This window comes from Malus sylvestris, chromosome 11 (genome assembly GCF_916048215.2).
Source record: "Malus sylvestris chromosome 11, drMalSylv7.2, whole genome shotgun sequence".
NCBI lineage: Eukaryota > Viridiplantae > Streptophyta > Magnoliopsida > Rosales > Rosaceae > Malus > Malus sylvestris.
This window is the reverse complement of record NC_062270.1, coordinates 27,518,501-27,543,305: the sequence shown is the minus strand read 5'-3', so window position 1 is coordinate 27,543,305 and position 24,805 is coordinate 27,518,501. Positions and strand designations below refer to the sequence as shown.

Below are 24,805 nucleotides of genomic sequence, written 5' to 3'. Positions count from 1 at the left end.
AATGGCATGTTTCAGCCAATCTGCGCAAGCGGGACGTTTTTAGTGATAATTCGACTTTCCAAAGGAATTTTGATGCAAGGCCAATTGGAGAAGGAAGCTAAGAGGCGGATGATTGTTGTGTCAAAATTTCATAATTTTCCTGAAAGCCAAACATTCAAGTTTTCAAAATTAATCCCGCATAAGTTGTTTTTCCGTCAGAACTGCGCAGCTGTAGGAAAATGACTAGTTGAAAGCCTTCCCTATTTTTCCTAGTGGTGTGCGATGTATGCCTCAAAGCATAAGAGATAAAGCTATATTTCCCATATTGTTTTAGAATTTTCCAGAAGAGAAATCGACCTCAAACTTGGCGTGCAAATCAAGTGACATGTTTCCCAAACCAAGGACAAATCTTCAAAGTTTCGCAAAACAAAAGCATGCTGTTTTGGCACAAAAAATCAGCAAAGAAAAGGAAACGAAACTAAAATAAAATAAGGAAAGGGCTTTAAAATTTCCAAAACATCAAGGGAAAGTACCTTTCCTTGCCAAAATACAAAAGGGAATCCCTCCAAAGCAAGGATAAATCTTCAAGTTTCCCAAACTAAGAGGGAAAATACCCCCTTGGCTGAAAAAAGAAAAGAGGAAAGAAAAAAATTGCACATTCTACTTACCCAAGGACAAGCATTAAAGCTTTCCAAAACCTTGAAGGAAATCATCAAGGCTTTTCAAAACCTTGAAGGAAATCATCAAGGCTTTCCAAAACCTTGAAGGAAATTACCAAAGCTTTCCAACATTTTGAAGGAAATTGAAGGAAGTTCCTACCTAAAAAAAGGAAAAGACATTTTTTTCCTACAACCACAAGGAAAAAATTCAAAAGATACACCAAATGTATTTTGCCAAAGATTATGGAAAATCAAATACGCACAATAAGTATGTGCCGATTTGTCCATTTTCAAATTTTCATACAAGATCAAGCCTCTACGACCCTTGAAGAAAAAAATTCATTTCTTTTAAGATCAAGCCTCTATGGCCCTTGAAGAAAATTTCATTTTTCACTCAAGATCAAGCCTCTACGACCATTGAAGAAAAAATTCATTTCATTCAAGATCAAGCCTCAATGGCCCTTGAAGAAATGTTTCGTTCAAGAAATACGCCTCAACGGCCCTTGACAAAATTCATCACTTCATTCAAGATCAAGCCTCTAAGCCCCTTAAAGAAAACTTTCATTTCAACTCAAGACCAAACCTCAACAGCCTTTGAAGAAATGTTTCGTTCAAGAAATACGCCTCAACGACCCTTGATGAAATTCATCACCTCAACTCAAGACCAAGCCTCAACAGCCTTGAAGAAGCAAACTAATTCAAGATTAAGTTTTGACGGCCTTTGAGTTAGAACATTCACATTGCAGGACTTCAAAACACATTTCCAACATGTGGCAAGCACATGCCTACAACGCACCTTGAAGTGGGGGCATTTGTACATATGTAAATTTCGTTGCATACAAATGATGCATCGCAAAGCTCCACGTGACATATGACTCATCAGAAATTGACTAGTCATCAATGACATGTGGCACAAATCAAGCAAAGGAAGCTTAAAACTTCCCAGAATTTGGCCAAAGAGAGAACCTCTCTTAAAAAAAGGGCAATGGTTCAAAGTGTTCTCAAAACCTGAAAGAAAATTTAGATATCTTCATAAAACAAGTAAGAATTGAAGATTGCTCACAAAATAAGCAACAAAGACCCTATAATTCGGCCAAGGGAGTAAAGATGGCTAAAATTAAGACACAAAACATCCCTAAATTCTCCCATGGACAAATTAGGACATAAATCGAAGTCAAATCCACCCAAAGGCAAGCCTTGAGAAGCCTATAAATACAAGGTCCTCCCACAAGTATAAAGGTCGAAAAATTTTGGCATTTAGAAGAACCTCTACCAAACATTTGAAGACTAATATGCTGCCAAAGCTCTCTTCGAAGAACGTACAACCAAAACCGAAGCTTTCTTTCAACCAAAGCCGAAACGCTCCCTTAAAGAATCAACAAGCACTTGTGTCGATTCCTTCAAGACTTTTTTGCAAGCTCATATACTTGTAATGACGTTCATTTCAAGATCAAGTCGCCAAGACCCTTGAATCAATGAAAACCCGCATCAACATCATCTTTGCCGCACCTTGAGGTGAAGACCATCCACACGTTGTTTTCAAGATCAAAACTTGAAGCAATCGTTCAATTGTTCGTCCGAGATCAAGTCATCTCAACCCTTGGATCAATAATCAACCTTCACATCTACATCAAATTTGAAGACTAAATCAGAGGAAAATTGTAAATAAAGATTGTAACCTACAAATTCAAATCAATACAAATCTACTTTGTACACGTGTTCTCGTTTCATTCGTTACAGATTTTCTATATTTACATTTAGCCATGGCTAGGGTTGGTGGCAGTCTTTTCTTTCAGTTTTTGTTCTCATTCTTACCTTCTTTATTTGTTTTCCCCTGCTATCATTTCCCTTCAATATGTTCTTTCCACCCCACATATTGTCAATCCTACTAGCCTATGTCCTCAGAACTAATCTTTTTCTTTTATCTAACCCTTGGTATCCCTCCATCTTCACCGACCTTCTCTATCATTTGCAATTCGTTTATTTTTTTGTAACCTTCATCAATATCATACCATATCCGATTTGCAATCACTTTCAACTGCAATTTGTTGTAGTATATCGAGAGGGTGTGTAGAGCTCCGATGTTCACACCGGCTCGCGTGTTCGCACGACCTCTTTCTCTTAGTCTACCTTCCTTGGCAGTGTCACAAGTGGAGATCCCACTGGCTTTTTTGTTTTTGTTTTTTTTTCTACTTGGTGATTGCAATTGGAGAGGTTTTCTTTGATGGATGATGGTGTCTTCCTTCCTTCCACCTATGAGGCGTCGGTTGGTCGGATTTATGGCATTCGTTGGGGTTCATTGTATGTACTGAACGAGAGGTGATGTGGTTGTAGTTGCAGAAGACTAGGGTTTTCTTTTTATTTCAAATTGTTTCTGTATTTCGGCCTAATCTTTTGGTTATGTTCATGCTGTTTTGTCTGGAAAACCAACGTTTTCTTTGTATATTTTTTTGGGGCCTCGATTGTGTAAGTTATGTTATGTAAATTTTGTTTTTTGTTGGCAATAAAATATGCCTTTGTACCCAAAAATAAAAAAATTCTTTACTAATTAATGTCATTGATTTAAAATAAAATAAAAAATTGTAGAAAACTAAAGAAAAAAAAGATGAAAAAGAAAGTGGGAGACTTAAGAATTTTTTTAGACCACATCTCTCCCTCACCCAGTCCCAACTCAAAACCAAGCCGCCCCATTACTTGCCGGTTGCTCCGCCGTGTTCTTCCTTTAAAACCTTCTCCTCCCCCACGCCTAGAACCCAGAATGTCCCTAATAGTCTCACCCAACTCTCTCCAATCCTCCACATTCCCATTTGCCATTCATTCCTCACAAAATTACAACCTCACTCAGCCATGGCTTCCGCATCTGCTTCTTCGGAAACGACCCATGACCCGAATGTCCTGCATTTCGACCCGACCCAATAGAAATTCGGGACCAAAGATCGAGGACCCGGAAGTCCGGGAGGTGGTTCGTGATAGAGATAGGTTGTGTGGCTGAGATTTTACCATGTGTATGAATATTAGAGAGGCAGTTAGTTAGTTAAGTTGTTAGAAATAGTGAGAAGTGTATATATACTGATATGTGTACTTGTATGGTAGTTAAGAAAGGAAATACATAAGAGTTTTCATTCTCTCTCTCTCTCTCTCTCTAAATTCTCTCAATCTCTTCTCTATCTTACTACATTTCTGTAGGTTTACATGGTATCAATCGCCATGAAAGCTCACGCTTGATCTCGATCTTCGTCTTCCGCCGCTCTGATACTTCGATCGATCTTGGTGTTCTTGCTTCTTGTTTCTGGTTCTTGATCGGTTTTACTTCGTCTGCTCTCTACTCTTGGGTTTTCTTTGTCCCTAAGGCTCTGCAACTGTGCTTTCGGTTGCGACTTCCTCTTCTCCATTTTGTGCACTCCAGGTGTTTGTTGTGTGTTCTCAGTGATTTTTTTTCTGCCAAATTACAGCCATCATATAGCAACAATGGTAACTGCTTCTCAATTACAGCTTCTTCAATCACCAATCACTGCATTGGTTTCTTCGATCTCTACTTCGGTGAATGTTAAACTGGATGATTCGAATTATCTAAATTGGCATTTTCAAATGAAATTACTGCTTGAAAGTAATGGAATCCTAGGGTTTGTTGATGGCTCGCATCCCTGTCCTGTTCGATTTACATCTCCATCTGGAGAATCTGGTACCAATTCATCTCTTTCATCATCGTCCTTTGTTAATGATGAGTATCTAGTTTGGATGATGCATGATAAAGCCCTGATGCAATTAATTACTGCATCGTTGAGCCCGGTGGCTATGTCCTGTGCTATTGGAAGCACTAGTTCACGGGATCTCTGGATTCGATTACAAGAACAATTTTCCACTGTCTCAAAGACTAGCATATTTCAGATGAAATCGAATCTGCAAACAATTAGAAAGGGCTCTGATTCTATTACTCAGTATTTACAGAAGATAAAAGAAGCTAAAGATTATCTTTCTGCTGCTGGGGTTTTGTTTCTTGACGAAGACATCGTTATACTTGCATTGAATGGCTTACCAGCAGAGTACAATACATTCCGGACTGTGATAAGGGGGCGTGAAAGTGTCATATCTTTGAAAGAGTTTCGGACACAGTTGCTTGCTGAATAAGCCATTCTCAAGTCCTCTGTTAATGCACCGTTTATGACAGTCATGGTTGCTACTACTTCACCTCAGCGAGGGCCATCTCAATCCGGTTTTGTATCTGGTGGTTTCAAGCAGTTCACTGCCAATAAGAACAAGGGCAAAGGTCGATTTAATCAACACTCCAGAGGTTTTTCCCCTAGACAGTACATGCCTACTCAAACTCATGTGCTTCAAACTCCAAGTCCTGGTATACTTGGTCAGTTTCCATATACGCAGCAGCCTATTCCTTCTGCGCCACCTGAGAAGCCACGATGTCAAATTTGTGGGAGGTTCAATCACAATACTTGGTTTTGCTTCTATAATGAGAAGGGTCCCAATTATATTGGTGGTGGAGCTCACTTGACTTCCTCTCCAATGTCTTCACATTCACAGCCAGGGTATCAATTTTCTCCGGTTGATGCTTATGCACAACACAGGCCTCAGTCACCGTTTCCTAGACAACAAGCTCCTTCCCAGGTTCCATTACATGCCTATCATACTATGGTTTCACAACCACATCTGTCACATGCGTCTCCATCTCCTTCCCAAGTGTGGATCACAGACTCTGGCGCAACCCATCATATGACTGCCGATCTCTCCACCTTATCTCTGGCTTCTCCGTATCCCACTACTGAGGTTATTCAGACCGTTAATGGTGAAGGTTTGCATGTATCTCATATTGGTAACGCTGTTATCAAGCCTTCCATACATCCTATCAAGTTGAATTCTGTTTTATATGTGCCTAAAGTATCACAGAATTTGTTATCAGTTCACAAACTCTGTTTAGACAATAATTGTTGGCTTATCTTTGATGCCTTCTGTTTTTGGATCCAGGACAAAGCCACCGGGATGATCCTCTACAAAGGACTGTGCAGTAATGGTCTATACCCCATCTCTTCCCTCGCCAATGTTTTTCCTCCAGCTTCTCAAGGCCTGGTTCATAATAAAGCTCTTCTTGGTCAGTTTGTTAACCACATCTCCTGGCATAATAAACTAGGACATCCGTCTAATTCTGTAGTGTCTCACATGCTGCATAAATCCAATGTTGTATTCCCTAAAATCTCTAGTCCTGTAATGTGTCAAAGCTGTCTAGAAGGTAAATTTTGCAAGCTTCCTTTTTCACCAAGTGTCAATAAATCCGTCATTCCTTTTGAAGTGGTGCATAGTGATCTTTGGGGTCCTGCACCTTGTGTGTCTGTGGATGGATATAGGTACTATGTTACCTTTATTGATGAATGTACCAAGTACTCTTGGATATTTCCCTTGGTAAATAAATCAGATCTTTGTGCTACCTTTATTGGTTTCTATGCTTATGTTCTCACTCAATTTTCTGCAAAAGTAAGAATATTGCAAAGTGATGGTGGTGGTGAGTACATAAGTAAACCCCTTCAGTCATTCCTTCTGCACAAAGGCATTTTACACCAAAAATCATGTCCTTACACTCCAGAACAAAATGGCATGGCTAAACGAAAACACAGACATGTCATTGAAACAGCAATCACATTACTTCAAACAGCTCACTTACCCTCTAAGTTTTGTTCTTTTGCATGTCAAACATCCATCTATCTCATTAATCGAATGCCTACACCCAATTTATCCAATAAATCTCCCTTTGAAGTCCTGTATGGTGCAGTTCCAGTGCTTCAACACTTAAGAACCTTTGGATGTGCTTGTTACCCTCTTCTTAGACCATATAACACAACCAAACTTCAACCAAAAACAACAAAATGCATATTTTTGGGTTATGCATCCAGGTATAAAGGGTTCATATGTTATGCAGTTTCTCAACACCGGTTTTTTATTTCTAGACATGTTGTGTTCAGTGAACATGATTTTCCTTATAAAGACTTATTGGCACATACCAATTCCAACTCATCATGTTCTCTGCCTTTTGATACTCCACTTTCTCCTCCTATAGTTACACCACAAAATGTTGTCACAATCATGCCTCCAGATCCGCATACCAGTCCTTCTTTGTCTAATTCTCCAAGTCCTCCTCCATCACCAACCCCACAGCAACCTTCTCAGTCCATTACTGGTGCAGTCTTTGACAACAATAGCCCTGTGGTACTTGATCATAGTCCTGACACACTTCAGGTGGTTACTTCCATACCACTTCTCAATATCCATCCTATGCAGACTCGGAGTAAAAATGGTATCAGTAAGAAAAAGGTGTTTTTGTCTGCACTTGCTGCTTCTAAGGATATGGATGTGTCCTTCTGTGAACCTTCCACATATAAATCAGCCCTTAAAAGTTCAGTTTGGTTTCAAGCCATGCAAGAAGAGATTAGTGCATTACATGGTCAAGGAACATGGAGTTTGGTTCCCTTACCAGTTCATAAGAATCTAGTAGGGTGCAAATGGGTCTTCAAAATAAAGAGGCATTCAGATGGGTAAATTGCAAGGCATAAGGCTCGGTTGGTTGCTAAAGGATTCAGTCAAGAACCTGGTATTGATTACAGTGACACGTTTAGTCCTATTGTTAAACCCACCACTGTCCGAATTGTTCTAGCACTTGATGCTCACTTCAAGTGGTCTCTTCGCCAACTTGATATCAAGAATGCCTTCTTACATGGCATTCTTCAGGAGGAGGTATACATGGCTCAGCCCCCTGGCTTTGAGGATCCTTCTAATCCTTCCTTGGTGTGCAAATTGCACAAATCTCTTTATGGATTGAAGCAGGCCCCACGAGCATGGAATGATCGCTTTACTACTTTTTTGCCTAAATTGGGATTTTGCACTACTTACTCTGATTCTTCCTTATTTGTGAAAACTGTTAGATCTCACATTGTGATATTATTGTTATATGTTGATGATATTATCATCACAGGGAGTGCCACCACTGAGATACATCAAGTGATCGCTGCTTTAACCTCCGAGTTCGATATCAAAGACTTAGGTCCTCTTCACTTCTTCTTGGGGATTCAAATCTCTCAGACTTCCAATGGTCTCTTTTTGTCACAACAAAAGTATATTCAGGAGTTGCTTGTTAAGACAGATATGATTGAATCCAAGGCATGTGATACACCCTGTCTCCCCTACAACAGGTTGTTAAAAGATGATGGTGAGCCTTATTCTAATCCATCCTTATATCGGAGTGTGGTTGGAGCTCTGCAGTATCTTACATTCACAAGGCCCGACATTGCCTTTTCTGTGCATCAAGTGTCTCAGTTTATGCAGAATCCGATGGCATCCCATTTCACTGCCGTAAAAAGGATTTTGAGATATCTGCATGGCACCATGGATGTTGGTCTCTCTTATTCCCGTGGAGATTTGACATTACATGCTTTTAGTGATGCGGATTGGGCAGGTGATCCCAATGATCGCCGTTCTACATCGGGCCTTATCTTCTACAGCCGCCGAGCTTGATTGGGTTCAACAAATTCTTGCCTTTCTTCACCTTCCAATCTCTGCCCCTCCTGTGTTATTTTGTGATAATCTTTCTACTATCGCATTCTCCTTTAATCCGGTGCAACATCAACGCACCAAACACATTGAAATTGATATCCATTTTGTTCGGGAGAGAGTAGCTACACACAAGCTCCTGGTGCAGTTTGTGTCCTCAAAGGAGCAGTTTGCTGACATTTTCACCAAAGGCCTCAGTGCTCCTTTGTTTCGTTTTCATTGTACCAATCTTCAGCTTGGACCTTCGAGGCATAAGATTGAGGGAGGATGATAGAGATAGGTTGTGTGGCTGAGATTTTACCATGTGTATGAATATTAGAGAGGCAGTTAGTTAGTTAAGTTGTTAGAAATAGTGAGAAGTGTATATATACTGATATGTGTACTTGTATGGTAGTTAAGAAAGGAAATACATAAGAGTTTTCATTCTCTCTCTCTCTCTCTCTCTCTCTCTCTCTCTCTCTCTCTCTCTCTCTAAATTCTCTGAATCTCTTCTCTATCTTACTACATTTCTGTAGGTTTACAGTTCGGACGCTCATGAGGAGCTTCAGTGACAAAAGCCGTTGTTGAAGACGTTAAATAAGTATGTTAAGACTGTGAGGACGGAGCATTGCTTTATGCCTTTTGAAGAGCTTGGGACAAATGGCTTCAGTGCTTAGAGGTCAGCTCAATTTTCAATCTTTTGTGTTTGTTTTTTTTTTTTTAATTTAAATTGTTGGATTTTTTTGCTGTGGTTTGATCTGTGGACGCCATTAATAGTCGAAAACTTGATTAATCGATGGGGAAATGATGAGCACACCCTTTTTCTCCTCTTACTGCTTAATGTTTTCGTTGTTTCTGTTTGATTTATTCAATCCGATGACCAGAAACAAAGAGAGACATGTGGGAGGCTAAAAATGGTGTGTGGAAATCAGCTCCCTAAACGATATGAATTTGGTATGTATAGTTATTGTGCATGATACACTATATAGGGTAATAGAATGCAAGGAGAAATGTATATGTTTTAGAGATCAGCAGGCATTTTGAGTGCACGGTCTGACATTTTAAATAATGGCTATGGCATGAATTTTATGGGTTTTTCGAAATCGTGTGAGTTCGATGTGCCTGTAATGTGAACAGTTATTTTTTACGTTTCGGTGCATTTGATAGTGGTATACTGCTAATTTTATGTAAGACATGTCAGTTCCTGTGTGAGTATTTTCTAGCAGCAATTGTGATAGGATGGAAGATAGCTTCACGTATATAAGTCACACTCAGGTCTTCAGATGGATGCAAAGACAGCGGTGGTATGTTGCTGATAATGGCGTGTATTCAAAATTGATCTCGGTAATGGGAAAGAAAGGCCAAACTCGGATGGCAATGTGGCTTTTCTCTGAGATGCATAATAGTGGGTGCCGGCCTGATACTTCTGTTTACAATGCACTCATCTCAGCCCACCTTAACTCCAAGGATGAAGCGAAGGCTTTGGACAAAGCTCTCGGATACTTTAACAAAGTGAAGGGAATGGAATTGTGCCAACCCAGCATTGTGACATACAACATTCTTTTGAGAGCTTTTGCACAATCTCGAAATGTAGGGAAAGTTAATGCTTTGTTTAAGGATCTTGATGAGAGCGTTGCTTCCCCTGATATCTATACGTATAATGGTGTAATAGATGCATATGGGAAAAATGGAAATATCAGAGAAATGGAATCCGTGCTTTCTCGCATGAAAAGTAATCAGTGTAAGCCTGACATCATCACCCTTAATTTGCTGATTGATTCATATGGGAAGAAGCAAGAATTCGATAAGATGGAACAGGTATTTAAGTGCTTACTTCGTTCCAAGGAGAAACCAACACTCCCTACATTTAATTCAATGATCATAAATTATGGTAAGGCAAGGCTTAAGGAGAAAGCGGAACATGTATTGCAGAAGATGACTGACATGAAATACACGCCAAGCTTCATAACATATGAGAGTCTTGTCATGATGTATGGGTTCTGTGATTGTGTTTCAAAAGCTAGGGAGGTATTTGACAGGTTGGCTGAATCTGGAAGGGAGTTAAAGTTTTCAACGCTTAATGCAATGCTTGATGTTTACTGCATGAATGGTTTGCCCATGGAAGCTGATAAGCTTTTTGCGAGTGCAAATAGTATTGGGGTACGCCCAAATGTATCAACGTATAAACTTTTATACAAGGCTTACACCAAGGGGCTTCAAGAGAAACTGCTGAAATCCATGGAAAACGATGGTATTGTCCCAAATAAGAGGTTCTTTCTAGAGGTTCTTGGGGCATTTTTCTCTTCACCAGGGAGTCCAGGGTCTGTGAGTGCCACAACTGGTTTGAGCAGACCGCAGGATGGGGAAAAAACGTAGGTAGAGAAGATTAATAACTTGTTTTACATATTTTTCTGATTTTCTTCTGGTAGTCATTTAACTTTAATCAAATTGGAGCAATGGTCTCTCAACTAAAAATTCATTATCATCCCCTCAACTCATCAAAACGTGTAGCTCATTTTCATCAATTTCGTTATAATTATGTCAAAATGAGTTATGTTGGAATGATCATTGCTATAATTGGGTTAAAGTTGATGGATCATTTCTCCAATTGAGTTAAAGTTGAGGGATCATTTCTCTAGTTGGATTAAAATTGAGGGACCATAACTGCACATTGTGATTAGTTGAGGGATCAATGATAATAGATTTTTAATTGAGAAACCATTGCTTCAATTGAATTAAAGTTGAGAGACCATTATTACAATTTACTCTAATAAAAAACCAAATTTTATTTTTTATAATTAAAAACTTTAAAAAGAAAAAAGAAGAAGATGATTGAGTGTTCATCATCTTCTTCCCCGTGAATTTGGGGCAATGGAGTCCACCATATTAAACACTGCTCACCGCTTTCCCTTTCCCCCTCCCTCACCGCCCCTACTTCCTCCTCTCTGTTTGACGGCCACCAACTCTCTACTTCTCCTTCACTCTTTTAATCGAACCTCCCGTCAAAACCAAGAAATTTGGGATTTAGAGGTGACAGTGCAAGTGCAAGTGCAATTCAGCTGTCACAGTGACTGTTATTACAATGTTTATACAAGACGTTTCCTACATTAAACCTGTTTACAAGGAAATATAAACGTCTTGGAGCGCAAGAAACGTTAATAAATAATACACACATAAGAACGCTTACATAATATCATCGATGTTTACACAAGATTTACGCTCCTAATATACTGCAGATATATCTTTACACCAGATAACAAGTCACGCATGTCTATCAGTTTCACCCTCGTCTGAATAATGCGTATTGTCAGAGAAACTTGGTTAGGCCGAAAGACGAACGATCTGTCAAAGCTAGATTATCCGACCTGCATATATATTCATCGCATTGGCTTGATCAGAAACCATTTCTATGGAAGACAAATACGAAAAGATTGAAATGATGATATAAAGAGAAACAGAGGTACGCTTCACCTTTCGTCAAAAATGAAGGTTTATCAGTTTGGAAATTATCCTTTGAGCCTTTCCCTTCAATTTCTTTAGAGTTTGTGATCTCCTTACTCATATTATTGGAGATGAATGCCCCCAATTTTGGACAGTACCGTAGGTCTAATCTCTCCAAGGACGGAAATTCAATGTAACTTCCTGCACAAAATCTGGCGAGGTTTGGAAGATCTTCTAGGTGCAGATGTTCTAACTTACGAAACATGTTATCTGCATTTTCTTCACCGGGTTCATGTGTTGATACTATCTCTTCCATGAGATGACACCGAGATATCTGAAGATATTTGAGTTGCTCTAGACTTCTAGCCATGGACGATGAAAACATGAATCTTAAACCATCGCATTGATCCACGATCAAGCTTGTTAAGCTTGGGAACACAACCTGCAGATCACGACAAATATCTCTTTAAGAGACGAAAATGACGCAATGGAATGCTATGACAACCGCTCTATAAAATTGAAACTAACGAACATACCTGACCATTCATGAACTGTTGCACGGGCCTTCCAATCTCATTCTCCAGAATGATTATGTTGAACTCTCCATTTGTTAATTGTTCATCCAACCCTGCAGTAACAACAGGCTTGCTGCCTTTGGAGGAGAAACCAATAAGATTGGGTAGACACTGAAATGTCAAAGATCGTAACTGAAAGAACACAAGGGGGTCAACTGCTTCATCACTGAAATTATCTTCCCTTTCTTCCGCAACAATCTCTCTCATGGTTTCGCAGTTCTCCACTTCGATCTCTTGAAGTTGCAAAAAGCATCTTGCGACTGAAAATGAGAAGAGATTCCTCAGCTTGTGACAACTTTCCACTTTTATGATTCTTAACTGTCGGAAACTCTCCGCTGTGAGTTGGCCATAACAAACACTCTCCAGACTCACAAGGTTGTCAAGAAAAAGCGACTCCAAGATGGGGAAAGCATTATGAGCATAACTCCAGTTGACCGAGTTAATAATATATGTAGTTTCAGCATTGTTTTGAACGTGGAGATGTTTCAGTTGCTGAAATAAACCCTCACTGTCTAAATGATAGACAATATTATTAACACCCTCCAACACGTCGAAGTACAAATCTTCAGATCTCTTGAGTAGCATTTTCAAACCTCCGTCCAACTGATTGCTGGCAGTGAGCTTGAGTTTTAGAGTGTTGAAGGTTTCGTCCACGCCATGCCATTTCCATGCATCACCGACCAATATGTGGTATCTTTCCAGCTTGTCGGAGAACAAGTTTTCCGGAAGAATGTTAGCATCTGGAATGTGTATGTCTAATGAGCTTAGCCGAGACAAGTGCTTCAGCTCCGAAAGGCTAGCATTACTTCTTTCAACATTGACTCCTTCCTCCTCCCATTGGTTAAAGCTGTTTCCCATTCTCAAGTCTTCTAGTCTTTCCAAGCTAGATATAACTCCGGGTGAAATCACTTCAATTTCAGAGCAACCGCTCAAGTCTAGCAATCGTAGACGACTCAACTGCCCTATTTCTTTTGGCAGCTTTTTAACTTGAGATTCCAAAAGGCTAAGAATCTCTAAGTTCCTTAACTGTCCGAGTAGAGCTATGTCTCCCAGCACGCATAGATCTAAACATAATGTTTGAAGACTTGTTAGGAACTGAAGAGATGGAGGTAGCGACGGAATCCGCAGATTGGTTAAATCCAACACCTTAAGTTCTTTCACCTCTTCAAAAAATCTCTCCGGGATTTCAAACGAGTCATCATTACTCCACAAAAAGAACATTTTTAGTTCTCCACATTTCAGAGCTTCAGGAAGTGTAGGGATATTGCAACAAGGGAAAGAGATCATACTGCAATTTTTTAAGAAACCCTCATCTGGCCATTCTTTCAACTCATCTCCATAAGCTGCTGATAAGATGTGTTTATCTCTAAATGCAATCGAGATAGCAACATCACGTACAAGGTCATGCATTCTGACAGATGTATTATCATAACCGTCTAACAACAGACAAGCATCCTTAAGCTTTTCCACCAGTGAATGCAATGCATTTCGTGCTTCTTCCACCGTGTTGATGTTCTTGAACAACCCCAAACCAATACAATATTTCAGCAAGTCTCCAAGAAAAATATAGTTTCTCCCAGTAATTCCACAGAGTAAGAACAAAGGCTTAAGCTCCTCATCACCCAATTGATCGTAACTCCACCCTAGAGCCGAGTATACTTTTTCTGTCAATTCTTCTTTGCCAAACCTTTTTAAGCGTCTTAAGGCATCTTTCCATGCATGTAAAGTCCTCCTATTTCTCAAAGCGCTTGCAACTGTGACAACTAAAACTGGCAAACCTCCACATTTTTGGGCAACTTCAGTTGCCACAGTTCTTATAGCGGGATCTTTAACAGCATCACCTGCCATCTTTTCAAATAAGCTCCAAGTTTCTTCTTCGCCTAAAACATGAAGCCCGAACTCCTTTTGCGTACGCATCTCAGAGGATAGTATTTCTCGACTTCTACATGTCAACAATATTTTGCATACCCTCCGGGGAAGTCCCAAAGCCTCCAAATCAATTCTTTCCCAGACATCATCTAAAATCACAAGAATCTCCGTGTCTCTTAACCTGTCGCATAGAATCCGCGCTCTTCCAGCTATGGTCTGATTTTCAAGAACATCAAGACCAAGCTTCTCGGCAATTTCCTTCTGAATTCTTTCCAGGTCTGGATTCTGTTTGACATCTAGTACAAGAACCACATCATCAAATAACTCCTCTTTAGTAGCCTGCCTGAAAACTTCTTTGATGAGTGTGGTCTTCCCCACGCCACCAATCCCATACACCCCAATCATGTTGGTATTAGGATTCCTCAGTTCCTCCATGATTTTCTTCACAGTAGCGGCCCTTGATTCAAAGGCCTCGTACTCTTCGGTGGGTATGCTCCATATCTCCTGAGGGGGAGCCCTGAAAGAAAATCTCGGAAATTCTTTATTTACATGGAGTTGGAGAACCCCCTGCACCATTTTTTTCGTTTTCTTGCTTAGCTGATAACGGAGAAACAGATTAGGGCACCATCCATGGAGACACCTTGCCTTCGCTGCTTGTTCATCTTTCAACAATTCTTTTGCCTCTGCAGTAATTTCGTCCACTCTTGTCAGCCACTTCTCGACGTCAATATCCACATTCCTACCCTTCCTTTTAACTTCATTGACTGTATGCTGCACCTGGTTTCTGGAAGTGCCTAGGTTTTCCAACTGACTCTCCAGATTTTTAAGGTTTCTTTTGTGGTGAAATATATAGCCCGCTTGCCGTCCAACTGGTTGAACTGTTAACTCGAACAATTTTCCGACAATCCCAGGAACAAATGCAAAAAGAAACTCCATGCTTCTGTCAGCAGACTAATTTATCTTCTTCTCTAGTTCCTATTTTCACCGTTTGCTTCTGGTACTGGTTTTATAAACGTCTGTCGAATATAAACCAAATTATAAACAGGTAGACTTCTCTTTCGAAATAAGAAGTAAAGTAGAAATGAAATCAAGGTAGTTGGTTACATGACATACCTTATCTCTGTTGGTTATGCATGAATCTAGTTGTTGTTCATATTCTTTCGCAATACATGTTTCTTTTCATTTGTTCTTCTTCTTAGTGTATGTCTTGCTGTTGGATTTTTTTATATGAAAACTAGAGGTGATTGAAGCAGAAAGAAGGTGGCTGCAACAAACTGACTGCAAGAGAGCAATCGAATGCGAGGAGAGTCAAGTTGTGAATTGCAAAAGAGCTATTAGCGCACCTCGGCTTAGATCACAGAGCAAAGAGTATGGTGATGGCAATTGAGATTCAATCTTTAAGAAGATTCAACAGTACACGTCAATTTTACGGGTGTTTTAACAATTAAGGTTGATTTTCACAACCGTTTAGATCTTTTATTATAATAACAATCGTTCATTTTCAGGATAATTTTAAATCATTGAAGAAAAAACCGAGAAATTGAATGTAAAAGGCATGCATCATGTCGGAAAGAAAGTCAAAGCTGAGTAATAAAAAATATGCTTCTTCGATTTCCTGCTGGGCATCCTAGTGGTTGCTCAAGGTTCGAACCACTAGACTTGTTCAAGATGACTTCGACATAGGAATCTAACTGAGCGATTCCATGGAAAATGCATGGTACCTCCTACTAAATTGGGTCCCACTGCACATTGGCATCTTCAAAGGATTAGACAATTGTTTGTGGCAGAACCGTAAACCCATGCGGTATTTTGATTAGTCTATTTTAAGATTTTGGAGTGCTACATTTATGTTAACCTAACTTAACTCATACACAATGCAACATATGTTGATATTGTCTTAATTTAACTCATAAACAATGCAATAGATGTTGAGTTTTATCACGTAAGGTCTCGGTGTTAAGAAAACATCTATTTAAACCATATTTTGTAAACCATATGACATGGTCGTTGGTGATTGAATTATTACTGAAATGTTAATTAACGTACTTGTTTCGTATTAGTGACACATCATATAGTTCGTAAATATGGTCTAAAAAATTTGTTTACCTAGCATTACTCTTAAATTTTGGAAACTAAAAGACATGGAAGTTGATGATTGGTTTATTACTTAAAAGTTTATAAACGTGTTCATTCCTATTGGTAAAACGTCATTTAAATTGTAAATTTAGTCTTCAAATTTAATATCTCTAACATTACTCGTAATAATATATTTTCTCATGTTTTCGACGTGGGATTGCATTTTCCAGCACTCAACATTATTAATTTAATAAAATATTGGAGGAGCGTAAAGTATGTCAAGCGATTTTACTTTTAATAAAATAAAATATTGGTGGAGTGTAAAGTGTGTCGAGGAATATGTTTTTTTTTTATAAAAAAATAAATAAAAAATATTAGTAGGCCCCAAATTGCCTAATTTTTTTTAGTACATAAATATTTTTACACTAAAAGAAGAAAAGGTTCAGTTAAGTCATATAATGGATAACCTAATTTGATATTAAATTCGTCATCAACGAAATTCAAACCTAAAACCTCTCACTTTCAAGTGAAGAAGAATATCACCTAGTATTGAGTAATAATTGCCTAACCACTTTTAACTAGGCAAAATAGCCTTGTGAGCTAGACATTCTTCTATAGGAAAGGGATCATTCTATATGAGGAACCAGCCAGTTGGACATACGACCCACTCACACAAAATCATCCTTACCTCACCCTTCGTGGTTTATCATGTTCACCCAACATCAATGTGTCTGACTCCCCTCTCACACAACACGAGGGGCCCACCACCAACGGTGGCCGCACCAAGACCTTCTCCTTGTGAACCTCCACCAGGTATTTTTACCTACTATTCAAACGGACATTCCACGTATGTGGCACAACTCATCCCATTTTATTAGGCATTTGGAGATGCTCTAAGGCAAATTGTGCATGTTCAGTGCAAAACCCCTCGGAAAGTTGGGAACACATAATTTATGAAGCAAATGTAAATGATGTTTATTACTTGAGCTACAAGTTTTTTGCAATTTTAGAATAATTTTCAAATGTCATATCTTTGACTTTTGACATTTTGCCATTAGTGTGCATGAACAATGCATATTTTGAAGAGGATGGGGATGCTTGAGTTTTGTAGATTTGGTGGATCTGAATTTTGTTTACTGAAAGAAAACATGTATATATGTATGAGGAATGCTTAACTCCTTAAGATAAAAGGAGAAACAAGATTTTTGTGATCAATTCAAAACATTTCGTATTTATAATCGAAATCGTTTATATAATAAATTATCATGTAAAGATTAATTATACAAAAAAGTCTTTTAAAATTAAGGATGTTTAGCCAATCAACTTGGGCAAATAGACAAACTGTTCATAATGCTATTATCGTGTCCGACCATCTGTTTTTATTCAGTTTAATGACTACATGATCACATATTTTATTGATTTTTTTACAAAAATGATCTTTACAAAGTAACTTATGATATGAGTAGTTCCAACCATGACCACGAAGTTTCGTGAATCGGTTACAAAGCATCTGGAGGAACTCATATGGAGACAAGTCAACCTACATTTGTTTAGAGACCTTGGCATTGATCAGACCACAAAACTGGAGGCCGAGATTCAAATTGAGGAGCAGGACCATGGCTTGAAACCAGTACTAGGAGGTATACATCATTTCGGCCTCGATTCTAGAGAATAGTCTCGAGAGATTAAACCGGACAAGCGGATGATGAAGAACCAGCAATGTTAAGCTTGAAATGGATCGGAAGTGCAAGATGAAACTTTAGCTTTCTTCGGATTAAGATGGGACTGATCAGCCGGAAAATATGATCCAGCCGCAAGTAGACCATCAGAAATTTCCTTAACGATCGGACCTGTTGAGGGAAGACAAATTTCCTTTCAGAATGTTATGCCCTAGCTATGCGATGTAAGACCTGCTTTGTGACTGCAGAGACCAGATGCTCATGTGCATATGATTGAAAAAAATTATAAAAATAACAAAATATACTATGGAGTCATTTACAAAACATGGAAAAATCTCAAAGGGAAATTACAAAAACAATTGGCAAGAGAGAGAAGGTACTAAACATGGAAAAATCTTCTAACATCCTCCGCTACAAGAATTCGGCGAAACAAGGCTCTCCAGGTAGATCCCAACTTCAGTAACTATGGGGAATCCGGACACTGATAATTTCCGAAATCTTTCACCGTTAAAATTGTACATAAACAACCGGTCCTTGAACACCAAAAGATCATGATTTTTCCTCTTGAAACCTGAATGTAACAACAAAGAATATGGCATGGAGATTCTTACTTTAGTCCAAGACTCCCTCACTCCATATTCTTTCATGATCCAAAACTCATTGTGTGTTTGCCCATCACAACGTGTTATGCACAGCATTTGTCTAAATACTCCGACAATATAACCTTTAGCGTCAACCAAATCACATGGCAATGGGATTTCTTGAACATGCTCCTCTGCTAAATCAAAAGATATAATCACTGATGATGAACCTCGAACTCTGTTCACCAGCCAATGAAGGCCTCCACTGAGCAGGATCCCATGTAACATGAGATCAGATTTGTAAGGATATCGCCTTTGAATCTCCCGCCAAGAACCAGTTTTCAGCGTGTACACAATAAACATAATTCCACCTTTCAAGTATCGCAAATCAACTATCTTGTAATCATCAGTGGAGTGATCAAATCCAAAACCAAAGAGATCAAAATAATACGCAATGCTAGAAGATGGAATATCTGGTAGTTTCTTGGATTTCCTTGTTGCTGGGTTAACCAGATAGAACTCCCAGTTATATAACTGGCACAGCAACAAGCCATTGCAGTGAAACACCATGAAAACCCAATTATTTGGGATTTCACTATAAATGTAGTCGAGCTCAGTGGCCACTGCTTCATCATCATCATCATTGGTATTAATATCATTGTCATTCTCTTTTTCATCAAGATAATTATGAACTGCATCATTATGGTTGAGAAACTCATCGAGGTCCAAGGAGTAGAGTGACCTATGTGACCCATCACTAAACATAAGCCTTCGCCTTTGATGGAAAATCTCCACATTCTCAAAAGCTTTGTTAAGGTGAATTTTAACAAAATCAGGGTCGGTGACTAGAGAACTCCATGACTTTGATACACACCTGAAGCGGCACAATGACTTCACTGGTAGCCTTGAAAGAATGTCGAGCATGATGTCGGTTGGGAAATTAGGGTTTTCCATCAACTGATCTTTAATTTTCTTTCACCCTATATATCTAGCAAAAGGAAAACTGTGTTTAACTGCTTTCAGCACAAGTCCAAACTCTAACCTTAACCCATAAACCTGAAAAAAACAAAAGAAAGAAAAAAATCCAAAGAAAGTAGGTGGATGGAGCTCCTGAGAGACTACAGACATTAAAAGAACAAAATTCGAAGCAATCAAAATATACTCAAGCAAGCCCCAGTTACGAGAAATAAATCAATACAATGCATTTATACATATTCCACATAGCACATCATACGATTTTTAATCCACACGAAAGCACAACCATGAATACTAAAAACCTTACATAGTGACAGAGATCTTGAAAGCTTCTATAACCAGATTACAAAAGTAAAAGCTTTTGCTGGGCAAAACATCAACATACTAAACCACTCAAATTAATTGTCATTAAAGATGAATGGGAATTAGATAGAAAATAAGCATACAGCAAAATCCTCTGGCCAAAGCTAATCGCTATAATATTCCATAATGAACTGGCATATATTAGCAACTAACACAGCTTTAAGGTTTCTAGGTTTACCTAAAAACATATCCCAGTGCCCTTCCTAACAACTTTTACTTAAGAATAAAAGAGGAATTGAAGAACGAAAGCCAATAACTATGCACACGTTACTAATCGTCTGAGCAAGACTATGCAGCTTATGTTCAGGTGGACAGGTAGAGCTATGTCCACTGCTGAAATGTCTCCGAGACCCCAGGGCCAGGGTACAAGGAAACTGTGGCCACCCACCGTTCAATCTTAATACAACGGCGGAGGATAAAGTACAACAACAAAAGTTAAATGACTAACTGTTATCAGATTAAGGAAATTGTGGTCACCCGCCCTAATATCTTTAATCCAACGGTAGGTATTTATCCTCCACTCCACACTGGGTCTAGGAGAATGGGACTTCCATGTCAGATTGCAGAACTAAAAGACACCATCAATGAGCACCTAAACTACCAAAAGAACAAACAAACCATGAAAACTGACCCAAAAATACTTGCAGCATCCCGCAGCTTTGATGATAAATAAGTTAGAATCCATCAAAAAACAAACAAAAATGGCCTATACATCACCCAATTCCACTCCTCCAACACTAATTGTCGAGAAAAACAACATACCTGAAACTCAATGGCCGTTCCTTTGACCAGCAGAAAACCTAACACGCACCAAAAATTAAGAGTCAGTGAAAAGAGGGAGTGAAAAGAAACACAAAGACCCAAAATCCAAATCCCAATAGAGGTACCTTGAGCGAAAGAGAATCAAGCGCCAGGGACCTAGAGAGAGGAAGATATGAAAGAGAAAGAGGGAGGGAGGGGGGTAGGGGTTTAGAGGCCAGCGCTTTGAGAGAGTGAGAGGGACAGCGACGGGCGTGAGGGTTCAGAACTTCAGAGAGAAAAAGGAATTTTCAATTTTTGAGCAAATTTTTCCTAATTTTGGGCCCTTTTATTTGGTTCAACTTGCCTGCCCAAGGATGACGTGGAGTCACTCAAGATACACAATAAACTTCATGTTTATAATTGGAATTGTTCATATCGTAAATTATCATTTCAAGAAAGAAAATAAAAAAATATTTTTTTTAAACAAAAAAATATATAGATCATTTACTTAATGAACAATATAAAATAGATGGTCGAAATTGGTAAAAGCATTACAAACTTTCTATTTTTTTTGTTACAGTTGATTGACCAAACAACCCTGGTGAAATACAGGTAGGGGAGGAACGCCCTTCCGGCACGCAGCTCTAACGCCCTCTTGGCGTGTCAATCCTTGCAGGTATGTTTGCAGCTGGTGTTTTTGATCTTGTCACTTTAGCTAGACTAGAGAAATACGTCTAGAGCAACATTCTGAAATTTAGAGTGCATCGCACTTGCTTATCACACTATGTGATACGAGGATAGAGATGAGACATAGTAGGCAATGTCCATGCAAATTCACGTCGTTCATTACGAACATTGACGTTCTTTCCTTCCCCTAACAGTGGGGAGACTGTCTCATCGAAGGGACAATCCACAAAATGGAGAAAAGAAATCTGTGTTTGTTGCATTGGACTGTCTCGGACTGGAGTAGCTGCAGGGACTAAGCTAGACTGGCTTAGACTAGACTAAGCTGGACTAGCTTAGTGAAGCGTTTGGTGCAGTGTCGGACTACGAAGTAGGATAATGAAAACAGTATTGTAACAAGTTTGATGTTTGCTCAAACTAGGAATAAATTATTGTTCTATTTTAATTGCTTTTTTTTATTAAAGATATTATTAAAATTAATAATATTGGATGAGAGTGAGACTCAATAAAAATACAAAAACCAAATTTTCTTGCCAACGAAAGAAACATACATGATTTAAGAGTAGCATTGTTCCAAACATGAATATAACAAAATGTTCTCCCAACAATCAACAGGGTTCAGGACGCTTTTCTTAATTATTCACCTTTGGTTTAAAATTGTAGATTAAAGTTAAAGGTATTTGAGTAGAACGAAAATTGATGTCTGACAAGTTCAATTTTTTACTCAATTGTGAAATAATTACTTGGAATTGCTCTCGTATGTATAAGCTAATTTCAGTCCATACCATGGTAATTGCATTCAATCCCAAGACCACAATGATGCGAGGCAAAAAACCAAACAGATTAGAACCAAATCCACTCCACACATCATTAACTTGAAAGAAATAGTTCTCTGACAAGTTATCATTTTGTTTACATGCTTCCACACATACTCGCAATATATAACATATCAAGTCTATGATTAAAAATGAGTGATAACTCATATAATCCTCCACGGTATGAGGATTACCACCACCACGGGTAAGGTAACTTAAGCAGCTCAATGCACTTGGAACATGCAGCTTTGCTATTCCTTCTTCTGCAGCACTTAGGTCCACACTGAAATCAAGAACCTGCTAAAAAATTCCAAGAAATTTGGTTAAACCTTATATGAAAGACATGGTTCTATGAAACAGTAAAAATAAACAAAGGGATAACTCAGGATGAATAAATATCCACCAACAAGCTATTGGTTCAAAGTAGACACGAGTTCCCCAGAGGCTTGCTCTAAATATCACTGTTTTCTCCTTTTGGTAGTAGTTTGGAGTCGAAATGATAGTAGGATATTACACAACAGAAATTTAAAAATTGTGGTTTAGACATTGTATGCATATAAACTATACCATTCCTTTCTTCCAATTAAAGAAAACCCATTTCCTTGCCATAGCATAAAACAACCTAGTCATAGGATTGTTTTTTCTAAAGCAACAATTACAAAGGACCTTCTCAAATATGCACACGACATTCATTGCAAAACAAATATTGGTCCCAAACAAAAGATAAGAGAACTCACATATTTGATATGCGACCCTACTGCTTCTGTGGCAAGATAACCTGCATTGAGTGAGATTCATTGGTGTTTGGAATTGGGTGGCTCATGATGTCAATAGCTCTTGCAACCTTACCAACATTCCTAACCTGTCAAAATGCGATAAATTTTCAGTAAGTGTTGGGGAATAAGCATTTTTCTTCACCCTTCAAGCAAGATACAGAAGAACAAAGAAGATATTGTGTCCCTTGCAAACTTATAAATAAAAACAACCATATACTTGTAAAGCATAAGATGAACATAAAACTAATATTAACGTCCCACCACCTTTAAATACTTTACTCAGAAAGGTTTACCTTGTTAGGCAAGTAAGAAGGATCACAAACAACTTTTTTGCACTTAGCAGTTTCCCCTTCAGATGTGACACTGATAACTTTCCCTTCCTCGTTGAACTCTAACTGGCATCATGCATTAAACTCAGTGTCTAGATAGGAATTAGACACAAACTAACGCAAAATGAAAGAGTGTTAAAACCAAGAAAAATGTGTAAGGATTACCTTGCACTCAAGCTTATTCAACATATAAGTCCCACCATAAACTGCACTCAGGCTTATTCAACATCTATGAACCCTGACCAATATTTACCTTCATTCTTTTCACAATATCTAGAGCAGGCTCATTCAGGTAGCAATCATCCCTATGAAGTGCCAAAGCATGCCCAATGAAGTCAATCGTGTTGTCATCAAGACCATATTTTCTGTCAAAACATCAACCACACAAAAATATAAACAAATGTTCTTGGATTGTTACTTTATCACAATAAGACCACCTTTCTTTTCTACAAGGAACCCTATACAATAGAAAACAAAGACAAAGCACTGGTACCAATGAGACTGTAAAGACCGCAAGTTATGATTCTTCTTAGAATGATTATAGATTTCATTTGCAAAAAGGTTATTACCCTACCACTTACGCGATCAAATCTCTAGTTGTCACTCTTGTTAAGTCCATTCCCTCATGTGTTTTAGGATCAGTTTCACTATAATCTTGAACATATATAATGAACTTGAATGCACGACGCTTTTCAAACAGACCCATGAGTAGAGGTTTAAGGGCCTCCATGTCAGTTGTTGGAACCTAGTGAACCTGTTGCAACAATTAAGATCCCACCCATAAGGTTTAAGATGAAATTTATTCAGGACAGTGTGTGTCTTTGTGACTGTAGTTACTAAATGCAACTCAACTTATTTCTCAAACCCAATACCAAAATCCAAAAACTCTAGTCCAACCTGATATCAAAATCTGTTGAAACTAGACCTAAATTACAAATTTAACTTTGCATCCGCCCTTACAACAGCAATTTCATGATGATTATCATCATTTTGGGACTAAAAATGGCATAAAATGTGAAAACCCCAAATTCTAATCTGAATTTAACCCTAAAATTTTAAAACCCCAATTTGTTCAAGTGCAGAGGTTTCTTATTGAAAATTTCTCAAACCCAAAACACCTAAATCAAATAAAGCCCAATAATATCACGATCTGCAAAACAAATCGAAGAAATAATGTTCGATTCGAAGTTTACCAGACAAGAGGAGCAAATAAGGGCGAGCAGGATGTAGCTGAGGGGAGCAGGACACAGAGACGAGAATGAGGAGGACGACAATGAGGAAGCAAGGCAAGGAGGGAGTAGGGCGAGGATTGAATCGCAGGAGAAGGGAGATGACGAGATTAGAGGGCGGCTTAGCAGTCATCTCCAAATTGGATGGGGGTCTCGCTAAAACCTGTTAGCGAGGGACTCAGTTGAGGCGAGTCCTGCTAGTCCCACTAAACCTAGTCTGGGTAGGGAACAAACACAAGATTGGAGTAAACTTAGTCCAGTCTAGTTCAGTGAGGGCTAGTGATGCCAAACAAACACACCCTAAGAGTTTTGAAGACCCGTATTATTGCAGCAGCACAAGTGGCACATAAAACACACATCTAAATGCGTAAGTGCGAAAAAAAGGGTTAAGTGTCGATGGCCTTTAGGTGGACCAACATTACTCCTAGATTGCATAGCCCTGCGCAAAATCTGAGGTGTGGTATACATTGCCCGTTTTATGACCACTTTTGCGAGGCAGTTTGGGTG

The 24,805-nt window shown here is 38.8% G+C and overlaps 3 protein-coding genes and 1 pseudogene across 7 annotated transcripts; 1 reads left to right on the top strand and 3 right to left on the bottom strand.

Annotated features, from left to right (window-relative positions):
* Window positions 1–2,583: 2,583 nt before the first annotated feature.
* Window positions 2,584–10,712, top strand: LOC126588752 (pentatricopeptide repeat-containing protein At4g39620, chloroplastic-like; annotated as a pseudogene).
* Window positions 10,713–11,202: 490 nt separating this feature from the next.
* Window positions 11,203–15,613, bottom strand: LOC126588675 (disease resistance protein At4g27190-like). 2 transcript variants are annotated; one of them, XM_050253783.1, is made up of 4 exons: window positions 15,164–15,613; window positions 12,143–15,066; window positions 11,637–12,048; window positions 11,203–11,530 (listed from the first exon to the last, which is right to left on the bottom strand). In XM_050253783.1, the coding sequence occupies exons 2-4, from the start codon at window positions 14,984–14,986 to the stop codon at window positions 11,517–11,519; spliced, it is 3,270 nt and encodes a 1,089-aa protein (XP_050109740.1). In that variant the 5' UTR covers window positions 14,987–15,066; window positions 15,164–15,613; the 3' UTR covers window positions 11,203–11,516. The 2 variants fall into 2 exon arrangements, with proteins under 2 accessions (XP_050109740.1, XP_050109741.1); XM_050253784.1 differs by lacking the exon at window positions 15,164–15,613 and having other exon boundaries at window positions 12,143–15,125.
* Window positions 15,614–18,040: 2,427 nt separating this feature from the next.
* LOC126591530 (F-box/kelch-repeat protein At3g06240-like) lies at window positions 18,041–20,780 on the bottom strand. Of its 4 annotated transcripts, none has more exons than XM_050257237.1 (4): window positions 20,612–20,780; window positions 20,487–20,524; window positions 20,202–20,321; window positions 18,041–19,442 (listed from the first exon to the last, which is right to left on the bottom strand). In XM_050257237.1, the coding sequence occupies exon 4, from the start codon at window positions 19,338–19,340 to the stop codon at window positions 18,204–18,206; it is 1,137 nt and encodes a 378-aa protein (XP_050113194.1). In that variant the 5' UTR covers window positions 19,341–19,442; window positions 20,202–20,321; window positions 20,487–20,524; window positions 20,612–20,780; the 3' UTR covers window positions 18,041–18,203. The 4 variants fall into 4 exon arrangements, with proteins under 4 accessions (XP_050113194.1, XP_050113193.1, XP_050113192.1 ...); XM_050257236.1 differs by having other exon boundaries at window positions 20,173–20,316; XM_050257235.1 differs by having other exon boundaries at window positions 20,202–20,316.
* On the bottom strand, window positions 19,362–23,799 carry LOC126590343 (guanosine nucleotide diphosphate dissociation inhibitor 2-like). The gene is made up of 7 exons (XM_050255821.1): window positions 23,651–23,799; window positions 23,323–23,434; window positions 23,034–23,135; window positions 22,743–22,826; window positions 22,159–22,261; window positions 20,487–20,524; window positions 19,362–19,442 (listed from the first exon to the last, which is right to left on the bottom strand). Exons 1-7 carry the CDS (start codon window positions 23,797–23,799, stop codon window positions 19,362–19,364), a joined length of 669 nt encoding a protein of 222 aa, XP_050111778.1.
* Window positions 23,800–24,805: the final 1,006 nt, after the last annotated feature.

Bases quoted from the DNA above. Each gene is read 5' to 3' on its own strand.
- LOC126588675 (XM_050253783.1), bottom strand. From the start codon at position 14,986: ATGGAGTTTCTTTTTGCATTTGTTCCTGGGATTGTCGGAAAATTGTTC. The intron at 12,049-12,142 runs GTATGTTCGTTA...CGTGATCTGCAG, and splicing joins AACAGTTCATGAATGGTCAG to GTTGTGTTCCCAAGCTTAAC.
- LOC126591530 (XM_050257237.1), bottom strand. From the start codon at position 19,340: ATGGAAAACCCTAATTTCCCAACCGACATCATGCTCGACATTCTTTCA.
- LOC126590343 (XM_050255821.1), bottom strand. From the start codon at position 23,799: ATGGAGGCCCTTAAACCTCTACTCATGGGTCTGTTTGAAAAGCGTCGT. The intron at 23,435-23,650 runs GTAAGTGGTAGG...ATGTTTTGACAG, and splicing joins ACAACTAGAGATTTGATCGC to AAAATATGGTCTTGATGACA. The intron at 22,262-22,742 runs GTTATCTTGCCA...ATTTTTTAGCAG, and splicing joins ATGAATCTCACTCAATGCAG to GTTCTTGATTTCAGTGTGGA.